General features: G+C 45.7%; 1 protein-coding gene across 20 annotated transcripts in view; it reads left to right on the top strand.

Annotated features, from left to right (window-relative positions):
• Window positions 1–21,662, top strand: part of MARK2 (microtubule affinity regulating kinase 2) — a 52,836-nt gene that overhangs the window by 1,018 nt on the left and 30,156 nt on the right. For 3 of the 20 annotated variants that reach the window (XM_081064454.1, XM_081064451.1, XM_081064461.1), the window contains exon 1: window positions 21,447–21,529. The exons of 12 other annotated variants lie outside the window; for them this stretch is intronic. In XM_081064454.1, coding sequence (XP_080920580.1) covers window positions 21,494–21,529 — 36 coding nt within the window. In that variant the 5' untranslated portion in view covers window positions 21,447–21,493. Of the gene's footprint in view, window positions 1–21,270; window positions 21,530–21,662 lie in introns of those variants that run through there. 5 more of the 20 variants (XM_081064466.1, XM_081064450.1, XM_081064460.1 and 2 more) reach the window with 3 other exon arrangements.

The following is a 21,662-nucleotide window of genomic DNA, read 5'->3' as shown; positions in this document are numbered from 1 at the left end:
CACCTTTCCAAATCGTTCGCCTACTCTTTGCTCATCACTTTCCCTTCTTTTCACCAGGAGCTCCCTGGTGCCTCGCGCTGGCATTTGTTGCTTCCGTGTTTCCCATACAGCTGTCATGCGCATAGTTTTCCCACAGGTTGTCTTGGGGGTTCCAGCCTTCACTCCCGTCAGTCTTTTCATCCTTCATGTTCATGTTCTCTTCTCCTGGGCTTTGTCTTTTCAGTCTCTTGGCCTTCTGTTTCTCACTGTGAGAGCTTTGCCAGCCTTCTCCCTGGGCTCTTCCTGCTAAGGGAAACACTGCTATTTCATCCCGCTCCATTAGCACAACCTGTTGCTGGGTCCTTTCCCGGGTCTCGCTACATCACCATCCTTGCCCGTCTTCTTACACTGCATGGCAAACCATGCTGCCGGCTTGTCTCTCCACTCCTGGGGCTCCCACTTTTCATCGCATCTTCCTCCTTGCTGTTGTTCCCTTCCGATTTCTCTACCCCATCTTCCTCACCGTGCCTCTTAATCAGGATTGCCTGTCGTCTCCATATTGGTCCCCTGTCTTCTTCACATCATATTTATTTCCCCCCCACACGCCCCTATCCATTCCCTTCCTATGGACCAGTCTTTGTAAGTTCCCATCCAGGCGTTTTGCGTGCTAGCTTCTCAGCCCCCTCATCTTAACAAATCACTGCTATGGTTTGTCACCCAAGCCTAAGCCTTTTTTATGTCACCTCACCTCTGAACTGAGAGACGTCCACCCCCGCTTTCTTTCACCGTCTCCAGTGTCCCTTGCTGACTGCTTTGTGGAGTGTTCCCTGCCTGCCACACCCTCCTTGGTGCAGAACTTGACTAGGCCAGAAAAACTTCACTTGAGAAAGGAGCCCTTCTCCCCTGGGGCTGCAGGGCTTTTCTGCGTCCTTTTACCTCATTATATCCTTCATGTTTTCCTCTTGTTCCTTTTGTGTCTTTGTAGCCCAGCGGAACTGTTGCTATATTCGCTTGCTTGCATGTTAAGATCCTTCTCTGAGAAATCTTCCCTCTTCCCATCATTGCTAAGTTTCCCTTGTTTGTTACCCCTCCCCCCTGCTTTCTGTCACCTGGGCAGTCAGGAACTTAGGCGGAGTTCTGGACTGAGTGTTTCTATGCAGTGGTGGATCCTTTCGTTACTGATGGATTGATTGCCTCTGCGGGTGAAGCCGGGGTTGAGAGGGAGGGAGGGATGATCTCCATCGTTTCCCCGGGTTCGGCCACTGGTGCTGAATGGGCTGGGACTGAGGGCTTCACAAACAGGAGCGCCTGGCTCTCCAGCCGTTTTCTCTCCTCGCTGGGAACCACTTTCTCTAGGCCCTCTCGAGGTTGCCTGTTCCATTTCTTTTCCTATCACAACCTTTGTTTTAGCAGGTAAACCCTGCTTAACCAGAGAACTTTTCCCACGCTGCTGATTACGAGCTGGTAGGAGGAGGCCAAGGGACTGACTGGCTGGCACCTTCAGGCATTTGGGGAGTGGCAGTGGACGCCAACTCCCAGCGACGCTGTGGGGGGCATCGTGTTGAGCAGAGTAGAGTAACAGACCGCCTCAACGTGGTTCCTTTGTGCTGTTTGCTAAATGTAAATGTGTTCTTGCCATGGTCTTTTTGTAGTGATGTGTGTGTTGATTTCTTCTCTTCCCGACATGCCTAGCATGCTGCTGAGCGCATAGTGGGAACTCGGCACACACCCACTTTTTTTTTTTGGTTTTATGATGGCCGGACTCAGGGAACCATTTGGGAATGGAAGCTGTTCTTTGATAACTTTGTCCAGAGCCGTGGCTGCATGCATTGCCATCCTGTTCCAAATTATGAATTATCTCATTTCTACTCTTTATGAACTTAAGTTCCCCTGAACCACTTCATAGCTTCTGCTCTTCTCGTGGGAGCCAGTCTCACTATTGACTTAATATTAAGTCTCATCCTAGTAAAAGCGTGGACTTTGGGAAACCTTGGATATACCTATTACAGTCAGGTGCCTGTATGTTTAAAAACAAGAAGAAAGACAAGTAGCATCTCCTTTGGTCCCAAAACCAGGGATGCCGGAAAGCATTGCTTCCTTTAGAAAGGATCATGCCCTCAGGTGAGAGAGCAAAAACAGCTCTTCTTGGTCCTGTTGCGATTCTAACTAAAGTTAGACTGAAGCTCGCTCAGCCATTGCAGCAAGCCTTCAATGCTATGAAACAAAAAGCAGAAAAGCAAGGGATTTGGTTGGGCTGATTCCTGCCCCCCAAAAGGTCCTCTATCACCTTATTTAGATTTAAATTATTTAAATTGGTGTCACTGGAAAATAGATACACAAACCTCACTGGTTGTCTTCAAGCTCCAGTCTCCTTTTGCTCTTCCTCTCCTCCAGTCTTTAAAACATGTGGCTGATGAGAAGCTGTTTCCAGGAGCTCTTTGATCACATCTGAACTAAACACTCATAAACACACAAAGAAAATGTTGAAACATAAAGATAAACCTTGTGTTGTTGCAGGGAGGTTGCCTGTTTGCTGTGGACTCTGCTTCTGACAGTGAAAGTAGGAGATAAAAGAAAGTCAGCTCTGTCTTTAAGATGATTTTTGTGTCACCTGGTTCCAGATGTGCTTTATCACAGCCAGACTCTTCTTCCCTCTTCCTTTTGCAGAAGGAAGATTGTAACCAGGGGCTGGTAGTTTGGGGGATTCTTAATCTGTGAGCTGAGCTTTCTGTTCACTTTTCCAAATGGCTCTTCTGGCCTGGAGGCTTGGCAGTGGTGAGTGCAATCAGCAAGATGACTGTTTTCCAGCCAGCAGCAACAAATAGGCAAATGTGGAAAGGGATCCAACTTCGAGCGTTTACCTGCCGCTGCCTACAGCTGTCTGTAACACCCAGTAGAGGGGCTACATGGCTTCAGGCCTGCCCAATCTCTGGCCTAAGGAGCCATCAGAAAGGGCTCCCAAGAGAAAACAGGAGCCTTTCACAACCCCCCCCCCACACACACTTCTGCTACAGTGGGCTAGGGAGGGCGTTGCTGTCATTCTTCTAGCGAGTGAGTGACATCGTTCATTCTCTCAGCTAGATCTGGGAAGAGGAGTTTGGAAGTCTGGGTGAAGAGGAAATCTAACATATAGGAGCCTGTAAAGAACAACTGAGCCCCTCCAAACACATGTATCGCTTGGCTCCCAGGTTTGGTTCTAGCTGAATGTAGGACTGCATAATTGGTTTTAGTGTCATCTCGTGAAGAGCTCGGTTTAACTCTCATTTCTCTCTATGCCCTGCGAGTTGTGCGGCACCAGGCTCTGGGTGCTGACTCCGACCTCTGCCCTTTGGCTCTGGCCAGGGGCTCCTTATTGGTGTTGCCTTCTGGTCAAGAATGGGGCTGAATATCAGACCATATACAGTGGTACCTCGGTTTTCCAACATACTCCGTTCCGGAAGACCATTCGAGTTCTGGAACGTTCGAAAACAGCCGACAGCTAGGCCTCAGGATCTTGCACTCAGCAGAAGCCGCGTGACGTGTTCGACTTCCGAGGCGTGTTCAAAAACCAAAGCATTTACTTCTGGGTTTACGGCGTTCGGAAACGGAAATGTTCATCACCAGAGACGTTTGAAAACCGAGGTACTACTGTATTCTCATTTTCCTCTTGGCTCTAGAAATCAGGAATGAGGTATTATTAGAGTAAAGGCTTTAGGTGTACCTGGAGTTCACAGAATTGCCATACCATGACCTTTGAACCCAGTAAAGGTAACTGCTGAGTAAATTGTAATAATTTCTCACCAATCTTTGGATTTGGGGAAGGAGCTAAACAGATGGATACAAGGCAGTCATTGAAACTTGGCCTGCCTCAGATTAAAATCAAGTTTGCATAGGGATAACTGAATTTTTCCCACAATCTCAGGTGACCAAAGATTGGGCCTGAGGTGTTTTTTTCAGTGTAAATGTTTTAAGCAGAGTTGATGCCTGCGAGGCAGGAAAAGGTTGAGAATTTGTCTGACTGAGAGGCTGGCATGGTTAGGTCTCTTGGGAGTCGAAGGCTTCTCAGACTAGACTTCTTCCCTTTTGAACAGAACAAGCCAATTGTCAGTAGCCACTTGACCAGTACAAACCCATGCCTTCAGGAACTCTTCCCATTGAGCACTTAGCCACCTGCCTGGCACCTCCCTCTTCCCAGGAGCTTCCATGACTTTCCTACATATGTATTACGTTGACTTGAATGAATATTTTATGCCCAGAGTGCAGCCAGGCCTCAGACTTTGTGGCCCATTATAGACAAGTGGGATGGGGGCTGGGCGCCACCTTTGGCCCCCTGATTGCGTCTCCGCTTAAATGGACTCCCCAGCAGCACTTTGAAGCCCATTAATGGATTGGGGTGAAGTAACCTCAGCAGATGGAAAGGGCAAGGAGAGTGGTGGTCCTTCCTTCCCTGAGACTGCCTGATGAGGCTTTCCTGTGGAAGCCAGGCCCAGCCCCAAGTCCCTCTGCTTGGTTAAGCTGTAGACTATGGCTGCGAGGCCTCTGCTTTGGAGAGGAGGTGTGGAGAGGGTTTCATTTTCTCTTAGCTGTGGTGGTGCTGCCAGCTTTGCCACTTGCCTGTCAAAGCAAAAATTGAGAGGGATGTGGACGGGGTGGGTGGAGTTTAAACCTGGCCCTTTCTCCTTCAGCGGAAGTTCAGCAAAATGACAAACCAGATAGTGGCTGAGTTTTCTTCTCTTGATGGGAGATTCCAGCATGTGTACATTTTGCACTTGAAGCTGGGATTCTCCAGGCTTTCTCCCAGCCTTCTTCATCAAACACGAGTGAGTCACTGAAGTGTCATCTGTGCATTTTCCCCTTCTGTCTCAGCAAAGGGAAGAGCAAGCCTTTACAAACCTTGGGGTGGAGGACACCACCCATGTCCCACTTCTGGCATGGGAAGAGACCACCCATCCCCGTGTCAAAACTGGCGCTTGGAGCAGTGTCACTACCCCACCACAACCCGCTGCACGTCACTGCTGTCTTTTAGACTTCGCGATGGTGCATCTGATTCTGAAACACCAGGAAGGAATCTGGCCTCTTGGTTTCTAGCTCGCTCTCAGCGCTTCTCTTGCCCACTAGACCTCTTCCTCCTTTTGGGAGAATAAATAGGCTAAATCCCTTCATCTGAATGAATGTTTTTGTCTAGACTGTTTGAAGTTTCTGGGGTCCTGTGGGGAATTCTTTCTACAGTTTTGTGTCTTGAGTTGGCACTCATTTCCCTTTACTTCCATTTATTCCTTACTTTTCTCATTAGAAAATGGTGAAAAGGGCAAAAACAAATGCATTTCTCTTTCTGCACCACATGATTAATTTTAGGCTTATAAAGCCATATAATCACAAGGTTTGATAGGAGAGAGGGTGAGATGGACACTGATACTGGTGGCTTGGTGAATCCTGTGCAACGGTGGGGGTGGCGGTGGGGGTGGCGGGGAGAGAGAAGAGGAGGGGTGTGTTCAATGGCTGGCTCCAAGCCACCTTTTTCTTTTTAACATAAGGAAGGCGGAGCAGACCTGAGGCTTCTCTGTAGAACCAGTCAGGCTGGTTTTGAGCAGCCTCGGCCTATTTTCCTCTGTGTTCTTTGGGAAATGGGCAATACAAAGGTCCGCCTCCTCTGGGGCTCTGCTCATTGAGGCATGAGTTTGGACGATGTCTGTAAACAACCCCCTCCCCCCAGTACCGAATGGGTCTGAGCTGGGCCTCTCCAAGCGAGTGGGCTTTCTCTACATCCCGTGCACCTCAAGGTAACTTTGTCTTACACACCTTTCACCGGAAACTCAAAGATACAACTTTCTCTCGAGCCCCCTTTGCAATACATAGGTTTGCAAAAAAGCCCCTCAGCCCCAGGAGGGAGGGACTGGGTCTGTGATTTTTCTCCCCATCGGTGGACCAGGAAGGGAATCTGGACTCCTGACTGCTGGCTGTCGTGATCTGCCTGCTAAATCCAATGACACCCCATACCTTGTGGCTTGGTGTGGTGAGACTGTCTGTCTGTCCAGGCCTGCTGGGGAAGAAGAAGGAGAGAGAACTCCTGTAGTTTTCGGTCTTTGGCAGCTCAGCAGGTACTTCAGCCGCTGGGAACAGTTTGAGTCTGTCCCTATCAAGGTACCTGTAGGAAAGGTGGACGCCGTCAGTCACCGCACGCTGGCACTTCTGGAACAGCAGTAGGGAAAAGACACAGCAGGACTCTGAGGCTCCTGGACCATCAGCACTGATGGAGCAGGATTGTTTTCCCGTCAGTCTCCTGCTGAGCAGAAAACTCCCCAGTCTGAACGTTTGGTAGTGAATGAATGAGTGAGGCTGCCTCCCAACAGCTCTGCGTCCGCGTCTGTGTCTGCGTCCTTGGGGGCACGCTGCCCCGTTGCTACTGCAGTGATCTACTCATTGCTTCTCCTGAGCACCGTTTCGCTGCGGGTTTTGTTTTGGTGACTGATAATCCTGTATGCAGGGTGGCCCCCTTTTTCCTCCACCTTTTTTAGACCCAAAGGTCCGTCGGCCTTCCCTTACCCTGTCACTTCCCCTCCTCCCCTCCACAGATGGCCATCATTTGACTGTTTTTGCATGTAGTGTTGGAAGCACTTGTGGCTTGTTGCTTTGTTTTTTGCCCACAAGAGTTTGAATTACTGGTTCTCCAGTCACAGGAAGTGGGGCCCCTTAGGCCCTCTTGGTCTACGTAGCTTCTGATTGAGTTGAACTTATGGCAGAGTTGAATGGAGATCCCAGCACTCACGTTTGGACATTAATAAGTGGTTGTGTTGTGGTTAGAGCGGGCTTTGCAGCTTGATTCCCTGTGCTGGAATCTTGGGTCAGCCCCGACTGTGACATTACGCTTACTTGATGGTTCTAGGCATATTTGCTCATCTGTGAAAAAAAAAAAAAAAGGCAGTAATAATAGTACTTATCTTAGAGATGTAGTTTTTGTGAGTATTAAAAGAGTTCATGAATACAAAGCACTTAGAATAGTGCTTGCCAGGATGTAATCAGCAGCAGCGCATTCCAGGTGCACAGCTTAGTGGGTTTTCTCTGAGTACCACACAATTCTAGGTCGGTATAAGGGGAACCCATCGGAGTTTCTCTGTTCTGTGATCCACTGAAAGAATCTTGGCTCCCATAGGTGCTTTTTCTAGCATTTCTGGTTTTTTTTAATTTTTGTATTATTTTTTTTAACCAATCAGCTATCTGAAAGAAAATAGAATGCTGTTGGAAAGGTTTATGTACTTTTGAGAACACTTTTTAAATTAAAAAACAAAGGTAGTTCATTTATTCATGAATATCAATATTAGGCAGTTTTCTTGATGAAAGAAAAAACGACCATCTGCCTGCCCATATTTCTGTGTCGTTAATGTTGGTAGTGGTGGTGGGTATGAGGCCTCATTATCAATGGCTAGAAGGCCAAATCCAAAGTCACCAGAGCATGGGCTTTTCTGAGCGATGGAGGAGGCCCCTCCAAGTGCAGGGATTTTTTTCATGTTTCTTTCTTCAAGTGCAGAATTTACCCTTTGGCAACAAGAGAAAGCTCCCTGTTTCTCTTAAAGACCACATGAGAACTCAGCAGCTAATGATTTTAGGTTCCTTTTTCACTAGCAGAGGGACCTTCAAGGGCAGGTTCTTGTTACCTCTGTTGGCTCCTCTAAAGTGAGAAGAAAGCCTCCCCTTTCTGAGGCCTGGAAGGGTCGCAGCCATTTCTCAGCTGCTCCTGTGAATTTGTGGGCTTTGAATCTGGGGCTGAGATTTTGGTCTCAGTTGGTTCCTTGTTTGGCTTCATCTCTTGCCACTTCTAGAGCCTGAATGCCTGGTCAGAACAGCAAGTGAGTTGCTTAGTTTTTTTCACATTGCACCTGCGGCCTGGGAGAGAGGTACCAGAGTCACCTCAGAGCTCATCAGGGAATATTCCTTTCACTGTATTTCCCTCTTCCTTTTGACCCCTCTGCTGACTTGTCTCACTTCCTTTTTTTTTCTGTTTGGTTTCTTTGAACTCCGTTCCTTCATTATCACTGCCCATCTCGGGTTTTCATCTCCGTGTCCCACTCTGCTCTACCTGTTTCTATGCCTCTTTTGTGGCGTGGCTCAGGAGAGGAATTCTGATAGTCTGAGATCTCCTTCATGTATAGAATCCCAGAACCACCCAGTCTTTTCTTTCTCCTATTCCTCTGATTTCTATAAAGTTAAGGATTCACTGCTTTAGAAAACATTTTCTTTTTATGTCTCTGGAGCCACCTTCCTCAGTAAAGCCAGGCTTGGCAACCTGACAGCGTATTAGGGACGGCATCCCGGTTTCCCTGGTGACAGGGTCTAAGCCATTTCCTCTGGCCTATCAGGAATGCCATAACTCTAGACCCTGTCTTGGGAGAAATCTGAGGAAGCACTTGCTAATTTTGGTAGTGGCAGTATTGAACTTGGTTCTCAAGGTGTGGTCTGGGGACTCCAGGGGTCCCCAAGGCCCTTTCAGTGGTACGTGAAGTCAAAATTATTTTCATCGTAACATTAATGCGGTATTTGCCTTTTTTTCACTCTCACTCTCTCAGTATACAGTGGAGTTTTCCAGAAGCTGAATGATGTGTGTTGACGTCACTCTTGACAAATGAAATGCGTGTTTCTGTATTCTTGTGTTTTCTAGAATTTTTAAGGTATAAATATAGAAGTTTTCAGTGATGAACTCAGTTCTCAGTACTTCTACTGTGCCCTTACTAGCTTTCTTCGGTTGTATCTACGATAATTTCTGTAAACCTCATTATTGTTCAATAAGTCATTATTTCAAAATCCCAGCATTTTCCTGGCACCTTCAAGGAAACACAAGAAGTAAGTACAACTTGTAAAACTTGTGAAAACTTTTGGGAAAACTTACAATTTTTAAATTTTTATTTACAACATTTTTAGCACCTAGTTCTATTTAATTCTAAAATAGAAGAAAATTTATAATATTTCTCTTATATTTAAGGATGGATTGTTGGCTTTAAAAAGCTTAGAAGACTTGCTTTCTCAACACATACTGCACCTCTATTTACTGAAATGGATATATCAGCAAGTGAAAGGGAGGAATCTACTCCAAAGAAGCTGGGCAAAATTGTAAATAAGAAATGGAAAAAAAAATTAAAAGAGATGGAATCACAATGAAAGTTATCTTCTCAGCTTTATAGATGTTAATAGTGTATCTTACTGTGTCTCACGCAACGGAACCTTTTTGTATCCTATTATAGTGCCAGTTAAGTTGCAGCATCGTTTCAAGACCCATCATTCAGAGTTTAAAGAACCAGGAATTGAATATTTTAAGTGTACACACCATGAACTCTTTCAAAGCCAAAATTTGTTCTAGCTTTTCAACCTGGAAATGAAAAAGTCAGTGAAGCCCCTTACAGGATAAGTTACCACATTGCTTTGGCTGGAAAAGCGCCCCCAGAAGCTGAGAGGTAATAAAGTCATGAACAGCTGACATTCTTGAATGCCCCCTGGATGAAAAGTTAGTGAAATTCAGGGCAGGGCCACTTCCATGTTACCGTGACTTGTCGAATTAAAGATTGCGCTGCAAACCTGAAGACTGAGTTAGTATCTTGTTTACAGGACTTAACTTTCACCTTACAGGTGAGCACATTTATAGACGTGGCTCAACTTGTACCAGCACCGACTAGGCTTCAAAGAGTATTTTCTATATGTGAATGCTCAGCAGCAGACACACGTGCTGATAAATATGAAAGGGTCGAATAACTTTTTTGACTTTGATGGTTTACCTTGGAACAATTTCATTTCCATTTGCTCTGTTGGTACAGCAGCAACGGCAGAGAAAACTGTCGCCTAACATGAACCAAGGCAGTGGCACCAGACTGCCGGGGGACGGACAGAGTTCCTGCTGCACACTTGTGGTTAAAAAACAAAAAAAAAAGCCATTTTTATTTAAGGATAGATATCCTGGATAAAGCACTAAAAATTACTAATTTTTATTAAGCTCAATGCTCTGGTAAAGGCTTCTGCACTGTTCTGAGGGATGAAGTGCAGAGTGTCTGTGGAGCCCTGCTGTTACATGCCACCGCCAGTGGGACTGGCTTGAGAAAGTGCACTTGTGTGTCGGAATGGAACCAGCTGCATGGAGCGTCATTTTTACCTGAAAGAACAACTGATGGGACATCATGGCTATTATCCATACTGGAGTATTTCGTGGACATTTTCTTGAAATTGAACAGAGTTAAGCCTCACCATTGCTGATGATAAAATTGAAGTTTTCAAGCGAAAAATCACAATTTTGGAAAGTTTGTATTTGTCAGACTTTTTTGATGAGATCGATAGTAAAATTAGTGGAATGCGATTTTTCAGCATTATGTGAAATGCCAGCATTTGGAAGTTCTGCATGAGTCAGTGAAGGACTACTTTTCCAGATAGCCAGTGGGCAAAAGAGCCATTCAGAGTGCAGGATGACCAGTGGATTTTAACGTAAAAGTACACAAACGGTTCATTGATAAAATTTCAGATTGCCTATTGCAACAGGCCTTTAAAAACTACCACTTGTTGAGTTTTTGGTCTACTATCAAAGAAGGAAATCCTCAGTATCTGAAGGGCTGTTAAACTCCATTTTTCAACTCCAGGTCTGGGTGAAGTGAAATTTTCTTCCTTTCTTTGAACCAAAGCAACATACCAAAATACATCGAAGGCGGAAGCAGATGTGAGAAGTCGGTTCTTCCATTAAGCCAAGACGTTAAAGAGATATACAAGAATGTAAAACAGTGCAACTCTTGTGGTAAATTTCATCTTGTTTTAGAAAATATAGTTTCTTCATTAAGAATAAGTTATTTGTGTAAACATGTAATGGGTTTGTTATTTTTGAACGAATTAATAAAATCATTTTTTAAAAATTGTCCGTGTCAGTTTCTAATAAGCTAACTCTCGATAGCTATAACCCACGTGAACAAAAGATCTTTGCAGTCCTCAGTAATTTTTTTAAGAGTGTAAAGAGTTTTCTTGAGACCAAAAAGTGAGAGAACCTCTGTTGTAGACAAAACTTGAGTTGATGGTCCATCCCTCTTGGGTTGGCTACTTTCGATGACTTCAGAAAGAGCCCTTGTTTGCATTTCCCAGCTCCTATATAATCACTGATTACCCCTCAAAGACTTTGACCCAAGTTAGTTGACTTCCTTCTAATACATATAGCATTGGTTTTATGAGGTGTTTGTTTTTGTTGTTTTATCTGTGGTTGGTTTGTTTATTCATGCCCCCTCTTTTTTCTTTATTTTTTTCTTTTCATTTTACTTCTTTATTCTTAATTTTTCTCATTTTTCCCGTTTCTTTTCTGTTTCTTTGTTAGTTTTCTTTTTGTTTTTTTTTTTAGGCTATTGCAGAACGACAGGAATTAGGTGATGGTGTTAGTGTTTTTTGTTTTTGTTTTTTTTGGTCTAGCATCATGTTTTGATTGCATTATAAGATCAGTTTGTCAGGTGGACTTCCTTTGGTATGTGTGAAGTTGTGGTTTGGGAAATATAGTTTTTTCATTAAAAATAAATATGTTTACTATAATGGGTTTATTAATGTTCTTTTTAAATGAGTGGATACATATTAAAATCTTTCTCATATTAATTTCTAATATATAAAATGTTGATAGATGTAATACATATAAACAAAAGATTTTTGGGGACCCAATTATTTTTAATAGTACAAAGGGTTTCTGAAACCAAAAAGTGTAAGAATCATGTAGACAAAACTTGGGTTAATTCTCTCTGGCTTTGGTTGGTCAGTTTCTTGGTAATTTCATAAAAATCATTTTGCAATTCGCAGCCCCTATTTAGCCTTGAGTGGGCCTCAGGAAGGCACGTGCTGCCTTGGTTTGCTGTCATCGTAGCTAAGGAAGCTGGCTCTCAGTGACCGAGGGACTTTGAGCATGTTGGCTCGTTTCCTCCTTTGAATATAGCATTGGTCTTGTGAGGTTTTTTTAAACAGTTAAATTTTATTTTTTAAATTTGAGATCATTTTAAACTTCGAAGAATTGCAAAAATAGTCCAGAGAGTTCTTGTACATTCTTCACCCAGTTTCCCCTTATGTTAACATCTTATGTAACCACAGAGCATCTATCAAAACTAAGAATTAATCTGGTGTAATACTGTTAACCAAAGTACAGAACTCATTCAGATTTTATCAGTTTTTTCACTGATGTGCTTTTTCTGTTCCAGGGCCCAGTCCAGGATCCCACACTTCATTTAGTTGTCATGTCTCCATAGTCTCCTCCAATCTGTGACCATTTCTTAATCTTTCCATGTCTTTTGTAACACTGACTATTTTGAAAAATGCTGGTCAGTTATTTTATAGAATGTTCCTCAGTTATGGTAGTCTGAAATTTTCTAATGAGGCCTTGTGTTGTAATTCCATTGTTTTCATCGTGGGAAAATACACATAGCATAGTTTACATTTTCATAATTTTTAAGTGTATATTCCATTGGCATTAAGTATATTCACAATGTTACGTAACCATCACCACTATTTCTAGAACTTTTTCATCATGCCAAACAGAAACTCTGTGTCAATTCAACCATAACTCTCCATCTTCCCCGCCCCCCAGCCTCTGGTAGCCTCTATTCTACTTGTATGTATGAATTTTCCTATTGTAGATATCTACTATAAATGAAATCATACATTATTTGTTATTTTGTGTATGACTCATTTCATGTAGCGTAATGTTTTCAAGGCTCATCCATGTTGTAGTTTTAATTCCATTTTAAACATTAACTACAATAAAAAAATTAACTTAGATTTTCTATGATGATATGTATTAAGTTTACATGTTGGAAAATATACTTAAGACGTGTCGTTGTAATAGGTTTAGTAATATTATTTTAAAAGAATTAATCGTTTAACATTTTCCGAGTTTTAATTATAACGCATAGCTATAACCCATGTAAATGAAAGCTATTTGAGGTCCTTAATAATTAAGAGTGTAAAGGGTTTCCAGACAGACGTGTCAGAATCGCTTTTGTAGACAAGTATGGGGTTGATAGCCTTGTCCTTGATTGGTTTGTTACTTGCTATGACCTCATAATGAGCCTTTGTTTTGCAGTTCCCAGAGTCCTGGCTGGGCTGCTGGAAGGCACTTGCTGCTTTGGTTTGCAGTTGTTCTAGCTGAGGAAGCTGGTTCTCAGTGACCCGAGGGACTTTGACCAAAGTTGGCTTTTTTCCTCCTCCTAATACAGAGCCTTGGCCTTTTTTTTTTTTTCCATTAAAAAGATCATTTGGCTTACTTGGATTTCGTTAGGACAAGTTTTTTTTTAGTTTTTTTTTTTAAGCTTTTGTGTTGGCTATTGGTCAATTCCAAATTTGAAAACTGCAAAGCTGGCTTAGCCTCCAACCTTGAAGAACCTTGGTGCCTACAATAGCTGAAGGCCGGGGGTTCTAGTCACTCACTAAAGCCAGAACATCCCCAGTCTGTTCTCTGGGTGGCTACAGCCTCTACACACTTTGTTCCTATTTCTTCTGTACTTAACTGTTTGTTGGCCCTGCCATATCCCACACTTCTGTAGGTACACTTTGTTTTCTCTTGTAAGAGGTAAACACGTTTGGTGTATGCATATAACAGCGTATGAACTTGATCATTGTTTGATGACTCTTTAAGAGACAGGTGAAATTGCATTGGATACAGAGTTCTAAATTACATTACTCTTCTCAACCTTCGTTCTTGTCTCGATTTATCCTCCAACTTCTATAGCACCTCTAACTTTTGAAAACTTCCCTTAGTACCATTAATAGTAGACCTTTGGGCCTCCTCTGATAGTCACTTGGACCAGCTTTAAGCAAATCTTTTAAACTGATCTCATTTGCTCAGAATCATTATCAGAATCATTAAAAAAAAACTGTTTAATCAAGTGCTTAACTTACATCAATTTGAATCTACATATAGATTTACAGGATTATAGATCCTTTCCCCCCTCACTCAGCAAGTCCCATAATCCTGTGCGTTTTACACAAAGCATTTCTTTTCAGATTCACATGTGGCTTTCATTTCAATTCCAGAATTGAACTTGATGTGCATTTTTTCTCTCTCTTCGGCCGCTGGTCTATATGGAACGTGGACTTTTGCTTTCAAAGGAGATTTGTTCTCTGTTAGCTAAGGCAGTGTGACTCAGTGTAACAGTGCCTCCTGGATGGCCCTCTAAGTACATTACTCCATTCCAAGTGGTTGGGAAACTCTTAAATGGAGCGAACTGAGTACTTGAAGGGTAGACAGTGTTCCCACCCATTCGCATTCTTGGGGCACAGTGTGTGCCCAGAGGCTGTGTTTTTAGCTATAGATATAATACGTAACAGCCAGCATTTATTGAGCACTTACTTTGTCCCAGACACTTGTTTAGGTGTTTCACATTATCAGCTCATTTAATCTTTGTGAGATAGTGGGTCTTATTATTTTCCCCACTTTACAGATAAGGAAACGGGTGCCCAGAAATGTTGAGTAACTTGTTTAAAGTAACAAACCCAAGTGGGCCAGCATGTATTGGTGTCAAAACCCAACTCTCAAGACTGTGGCGAGCCCTTTGGCCCTGGTTCCAGCTGTGTCCAGGCAGTACAAGATAGAGCCATCCTTTAAGATTAGCTCCCCATCGGTGGGGCAGAACCATCTCCCAGGTGGACTTTAGAGCCCTGTGAACTGTCTTTTTCCGCCCTCGGTGGTCTGTTGCCAGGGTGGCTCAGTAGTACAGCTCTCTGGCTCGCTTCCCTGGTCTTGCCTGCGCCATATAAGTGCTGTGGGAAACGTAAAAAAAGAAAAAAGAAAAAAAAATTTAACCCTGGCTTCTTCTCTCCCCTTTATCTCTTCTCATCTTCTGGAATTTCAAGAACCCCTTTAGAAAAACCAGAGTCCTGAGACCTAAAGTCGGTAACCAACAAATAAGTACCCCATAGCGTAGGACAGTTTGGATTCCTAGTTTTGACCGTCCTACACTGTGGTACCCATGAAATGCTGTGATTCTGGAAGCCCTGTGGTAAGCACTCCCCCTCCTTCCCACAAAAAAAAAAAAAAAAAAGAAGAAGAAGAAGAAAGCTTTTGTGTGCCGATCTTAACTGTACCTTTTATCCTTATGAAACTAACTTCTCTACAACCTTCTGTGTGCCACTTACACATGCAGATTCCGGACCTGCCAGCTCCATCCTGGGAGCTGCACTCGGGCCATCCTGCTGTCTCTATCCCATTGTAATATGCCACCAGCTCCTGTTTGTATTTGTTCGGTCCTTTTTTTGGTTCGCCTCTCCCTCCTTAAGCTGTAGTGCCCACAATTAAGTACGTGGTCCTAGACCTCTGTAGTTGTTTCTGAGAGTGATTGCTGTGTGCGTCTCTATGGGTTTTTACTTAGCTTGAGTTTATGGCTTGATTTACTTGCTTGTCTCACTCTGGCAATAGTGCCTTATTCTGTTAGAGGTTTTGGTTTTTATTAGCAAAGTTCTAAAATGTCGAGCCTATTTTAAGGTACCAGCATAGGGTGAGGATAGAGGGGTGAGCTGCTGCTCTTGGTTTAAGCGTCACTCACTACTTGTGCCCCTCTGCTGCCCTAGCAGAGAAAGAGAGGGAGTTCGACTGTATGATGGTATTTGTGTTCAAACCTGATTCATTTCTCCAAGATCACAGTTATATGCCATTTCTAAATTACTTTAGAACCCATCTTTTTTGTTACAGTGGAAAAAGCAAGGTCCACATAAATTACTTTGACAAGCACAGCTTTCTCATGAGTGGTTCTCCCTGCTCCCTGCTTCCCATCTCGGCACATTTTTATCTCAGCAGAGGTAGCTGCTATTCACACATAGGTATTTGTTAGTGATGCGGGCCACTGCTTCCTTGGAGAGTGTATGGCGGCATTTTCTTGCTAATGAAAAGGCTGTCATAATGGGTTAGGTCCATAGAGGCTCTGCCCTTCTGTACTTGTATTCCCAGGGAGGAAAATGGCTCCCTTAATTACCACATCACACTGGCAGAGAGGAGTGGCTGCTAATTGGTTAGATGGCAGCCCTTTGCATTAATGTGGAACTGGTGGAGTTGTTTTGTTTTGTTTTTAAATAAACAAATAGATTTGAGCCAGGTAAGTTTATTTTGGAGAGATGAAGGTCTGTGTAGGGATTTCCCTTTATGAATCTCATGTCTTTAGGACCATTGTGTTCTGTTTTCTAATCTGACAGTAAAAAGTACTTAGGTAGCTTTTGTTGCCATTTTGGTTCAGGTGATGAATGGCGTCTCTTCTCTTCCTCCCCGTGTGTTCCCTTTCTCTTTGGTAGCACCAGATTCCTTTATTTGGTTGGGTTTTCATTCTCTCCTTCTGTGTTGGAATGATTGAACCCTATTCTGAAATATATTTTTCAGACAGTGTTTAAAAGCAAACACCCTGCCTTTCTTGAAACCACAGAAACTGCTTGTGAAACAGCCGATAGGGCAAGCTGCCAAATCCACACTGTTAAAACCAATCCCTTAATGACAAAATGTCAAACACTGATGTTAAACCTTCATTAGGCTTGTGGTGTAAGGATTTTTCTCAATAATAAATGTTTAGGTGCCGAGCTCCCAGTTTCACATTCTGCACGCTTACATTATAAAATTCTTCATGGTAAACCATTCTAGGAGAGTCTTGTGTAGCTAATCAGCTGTCCACTGTACAGGAAAGGTTTCAAACAAACCAATTCCCATTCACCTACTTTTTTTTTTTCTTTCTTTCAGGAAGTGGTTTTCTTTTGAGGTGATTTGGACCAAGCTTCTCACCAGCTTTTTCTTTTTTTAAGATAGAACTAGCTTCAGAATTGTTTTTTCCCCAGTGGAGGAGGACTTGGGCGTTCATCTTTATCTGTGGGCTCTGAATTAACTGACTTTTTTCCTTTTAGATGGCATAGAATCTTCTCTGTTTGTCTAGGGAATTTTATGCCTTTCCACGACCTTCAGGAATGAGTATCTGTGCTCTGACACTGCTGGTGGCCTGGTGGGTAAGGGTGCAGTTTACAAACTGGTATCGGTGTGCGCTGAGCCGGAACACCGATGCAGTGGGAATTAAGGAAGGAGACCAGGCTTGACAACCAACAATTGGGAAATAAAAGGAAAAATACATAAACGTGCCCCCTGGGCACCGCCCGCACTGAGATAACGTGGTTCCCGGTGTGGGGCTTCAGGGCTCTCTCCCAAATCTTTCCCTCTTCTGTTGCTAGCAGCTTTTTCTGACTTCATTTCCATGACCTGAGTCCTGAGCGACTTTTTTGACGGTGTTTACGCTCTTCCCATATCATCTTTGCTGGCAGTAGGTCCTGTCCCTCGTTTCCAGATGGGTGTGAGCTAAGGAAGGCTAAACGATGGATTCTGCCCTGAGTCTCCTTCACTTGGCTTCCTCTTCTGTCAGCATGGCAGGACCACCATGGTCGACTCTGGATGCGCCTCCCCATTCATTGAAGCCCCAGGGTCTACACAGAGCCCGCCAGCACTCACGGGCCTAGCTAGACGTGAGACCTGGGGTCTTCTGATCTCTCAGCTGTGGTTCCTCTGAAAAAGAACAAAAGGGGCAGACTTCTAGAAAATTGGGGGGAAATCCGTGGACTGTAACTTTCGTTCCTGGATTCGGTCTCATGTTGAACCGTGTGCTTTGTGCTATTTCTCCTACAAGGTAGTCAACTCTTTTGAAAGATGGGCTGTGTCTTATCCTTCTTTGTATCCATTCCCCCCACCCCAGGGTCTTCAGATGCTTTGTGCATTGTCATCTCTCAATTATTTGTGAAATAAAAAATAAGAAAAATTGTAACATGGGTATATTCTCCACTGGCACCCACCCTTGGGGAAGTTTGTCCATATTGATTTGTAAATTAGACTTCTGTCCATCCAATTTTTGGCTATATAAGTCACAAGTCTTAATCAGTGTCTTAGTAGGTGCAATAATGACTAAAAAGAACAAATTTTCAGGATGAGAGGATAAAGGGGCAGTTTTACACTATTACAGGTTGTGATAAGAACTCAGGGCGGAAACCACAGGGGGAGAGTGGATGCTGCTTAGGAAACTCTGCCTGGCCTTTTAAAGGAGGGACCAGAGCCAGAAAGCCAGGCCCTCTTGGTTTTGCCGAGTTCTGACCCCCAGAGTGTCTGGTGACGTTGCTCCTGGTTAAATTGGCCTCATCCTTCCTTCCCTCCTTCACGATGGCTGGACAGAGTGTGGGAATGTTGGACACGTCACGTGGACTGTATCAGAAGGCTGGAGTTGCTTATAGTGGGAGAAGAGCTCAGGAGCCCGGCACAGGACGAACTGATGTCACAGTACCTCAGCACCTGCTGGTCTGAGGACCCACATTTGTCCTCGAGCATCTCAGGGGAGATCATTTCCTTTTCTGAATGGACCAACAGCTGTGAAATCAGGGACCACGTTTTCCAGGACCATTGTGGGTGAGGCAAGAGTGACAAAAATGACCATTTTCTCCTTTCTTCTTGATTGCCTGCTCTTTGTGACTCAGGGTGTGAAAGCTCCACCTGACTTTTGAATCTCCTGTTTTTGAACGAGTGTAGAAGGCACCAGCAGTGCGGGGCGGTGGAAAAAGGACCCGTTGGACTGGTCTGCTTGGACCCGCCCCCCCCTCCCCCACGCTGGGCAGGGAGACTGAAACTGCTGCTGCTGGGCTTTGCCAAGTCACCTACCCATGGCATGCAGGCTGCAGCTCCCCACCCAGGAGCCCTCAGAGGAGCCAGCTGCTGGGGAATCATGCTGCGGGTGAGGCGGGTGCTAGGTGTGGCATGGCCCCTAGCAGGCACGGGGCCTGCTCAGAGCAGCTCACACAGCCTGCGGAGCCCTGGGGCCTGCTAGAAATAGACTGTGTCATGGTGCCTTTCCCTGCGCCTTGTGGCCACGTCCGTGACATGCAGAAAGGCTGGGAAGGGTGAGGAGCTTGTAAATTGTGGGTAAATGAAGTCGAGGGAGGGAAAGGATCCTTCCCGAGGGCACACTGAGTTCAGGATTGTAATGTTTCTACGTCCGGAGTTGTCATGTAGGTTAATTTTAATTTGTTCAGCCCTAGGCAGAAGAGATTTTCCAGTGTGTGAGCCTGGCGTCCAGGGCAGTTAGATGAGATTGACCTGTGGGAGCGGGCTTGCTGGCAAGGTCTCCAGGACACGCAGACCATGTCCATCTCCCGCTCAGGTCTCAGGCAGGGCTGGAAGGCTTGTGAGCACAGAGGCACTGAGAGCCCTCACAGCCACACGACAGCCCCTCGTTTCACACGTGGGGAAATGCAGGTCCCAAGAGGGTGAATGACTTACTCAAGATTATGTAAGTTGTTTGGGCGGAGCCGGGCCTGGAATCACTCTCTCGGAGACCTTGGCACCATGATTGCTTCCTCTTCAAAGGCAGTCCTGTTGCTTAGAAAGCCTGTGTGGGGGCCACCTGCAGACCTCACAGCAGACGGGAAACTGGGAAGAGGCAAGTGGAAGGGTAGCAGGCCCCAGCCCCACGGCTGGAGACGAGGTCTGAAATCCTGCCAGCACTCAGGCGCTAGAGAATGGATTCAAAGAAGTGGGCACCACATTCCAGCTCTGACCTTGGTTGGAGGAGTCACAGGGAGCAGAGTTGTGCTAAGAGCTATTGGGGTTAGGAGTCACTCCAAAAAGAGCGGGAAGACCCTGACCATGACTTTCCCTCATGAATTAGGAAAGGCTTTCTCGAGAGCCGGTTAGATGCCAGGCACCGTGCCTGGGCACTGAGGACACAGGAATGACTTAAGTCCTGGAAATTTCCCTTAGGCGGTTCTCAGTCTTGTGTGACGGTGAGCAAGACAGCCACCGAGAGTGGAGACAGCCGTTTAGCAAGCAGTGCCGGCCTGTGCAAGGGCTGACTTGCAGATGCCTCGAGACACGTGTCAGGGACCCTGTGATATCAGAAGGATGGAGCAAGGAAAGCTTCCTGGGAAGTGATGTCTGAGGTGAGGCCAGCCAGGAAGAAAAATGGGAACAGATGACGGAGGGAAAGTGTCCCAGCCAGTAGGAGGTTGTAGCAAAGGCCTGGAGGTCTGAGAGAACAATCTTCACTTGAAGACAGGTGGCGGGAGCCCAGAGCAAGACTCCAGGAAGGGACGAGGAAGGGCTGGAGCTACAGGCAGAGAAAGGGAGCCAGTCAGCTCGTAATGCAGCTGAAGGAAAAATCCGGGAGCCATGTGTGTCTGAAAATCAATTTTACATGTATATATACGTGCATAGACATTTACATTCATATGTTTACACGTACATTTGTATATACCCAGCTAGGACTCGCCTGTCCATATATGTATGTGTGTGAGCATTTAAGGGGTGCTCTGCATATGAAGCCATCACTTTCTGTTCCCAGTGCTGGGTGCCCTGCTCAGATGACCTTAGGTGTCTTCCTGCCCCACACCCCGACCATGTCGTAGAGTAAAAGGGACTGGTTTTTCTGCGTGTGGCCTTGGGTGAAGAGTCGGCTGTTCTCGGCTTCTGTCCTGGCTGGTGGTAGCTTTGGAACAGGGCTGGCTGAGGACACTGTGGGCCTTCTTCAGGCCCAGGGTCAGCGCCCGTTTCTCCATCTCAGGGCAGTGACTCACGCCGTTGCTGCCACGGGCGGTTCTGCAGGCTTTTCAGAGGCAGCCTGTGGAGGCCTGTGGTAGCTGTTGGTGAGAAAGAGGAAGTACCTGCTGGCTGTCCCTCCTGCCAGTCCCAACATTTCTCTCGCTAAACAGCACCTCTCTGTGGCGGCCTTGGGCTTGGCTCTGGCAGAGGAGGAGAGCTGCCCTCCCCATGGGAGGGGCCGTCATCTGTGGCTTCTGCTCTGCCCTTGCTCACAGACTACATTGCACGACATAGCCAGTGAGAGTCCCCCTTTCCCTCCTGTCATTGGCAGTCAGGGACACAAGTGCTTGAGTGGCAGACCTTAACTTTTAGAGGCTTGTGGAAATGACCGTGCTCCGAACTGCACGCAGGGTTCAGGGCACAGCCAGCAAAGCGTGTGGAAATGGGCCTGAGGGAGTGTGGCCTGTGCGCCTCGGGAGGGCATAGTGGGACAGCGGTTCACTGCTGACTCCATATGGGTGTTGCCTGTAGACAGCTGGGCTCCCCTCTCCTGCCAGGGAGTGAGTTTTGTTCCCATGCTCGTCCGGCTTTTGCTGTTTCCCCTCCTGCCTTTCCCCAGAGACCATAAACCTGCCCACCTCCTGTTATGTTCTAGTTCTGATAGGAGTACCATTCAGAGTTCTTGGCAGGAGCCCAACCCACTTCTCCCTGGGTTAGTTCCCCTCCTTTTCCCAGTGTGTTTGATGTGCACGGTCCCCAGAGTTCTCCTGCAGCTGGTTGGCTCTGTAGTGGCCAGTGATTGGAGCGCTCCTGAAACGGGAACCCAGCTGCTTCCCTCCTTGGTTTTAGGGGCGGGGCTTGGAAATAGAGAATCCTAATCTCCCTTCCTCCTCCTCCTCCTCCTCCTCCTCCTCCTCCTCCTCCCCCTCCCCCTCCCCATCCCCCTAACATTGCCAGGCAAACTGGAGTGACTGGCTCGGAGCCTCTGAGCCGGACTCAGCCCGCTCACTGCTCTGCATGACAGCAGCCATCTGGAGGAAGATTCATGGACGTGTGAGTATGTGGACTCGGCCTGCTCCTCTGTGGCAGGTGTGGACGCACCCTGGTGTTAGGGAGACCAGGGCTCCTGAGAGGAGATGGCGGCCTGCCCAGGTGTGTGGCTCTGCCCAAGGCCACCCTCTTCTCT

Source organism: Rhinolophus hipposideros, assembly GCF_964194185.1.
Source record: "Rhinolophus hipposideros genome assembly, chromosome: 10".
NCBI classification, from domain to species: Eukaryota; Metazoa; Chordata; class Mammalia; order Chiroptera; family Rhinolophidae; genus Rhinolophus; species Rhinolophus hipposideros.
The sequence above is the reverse complement of the archived record's forward strand: the minus strand, read 5'-3'. Positions and strand labels throughout refer to the sequence as shown.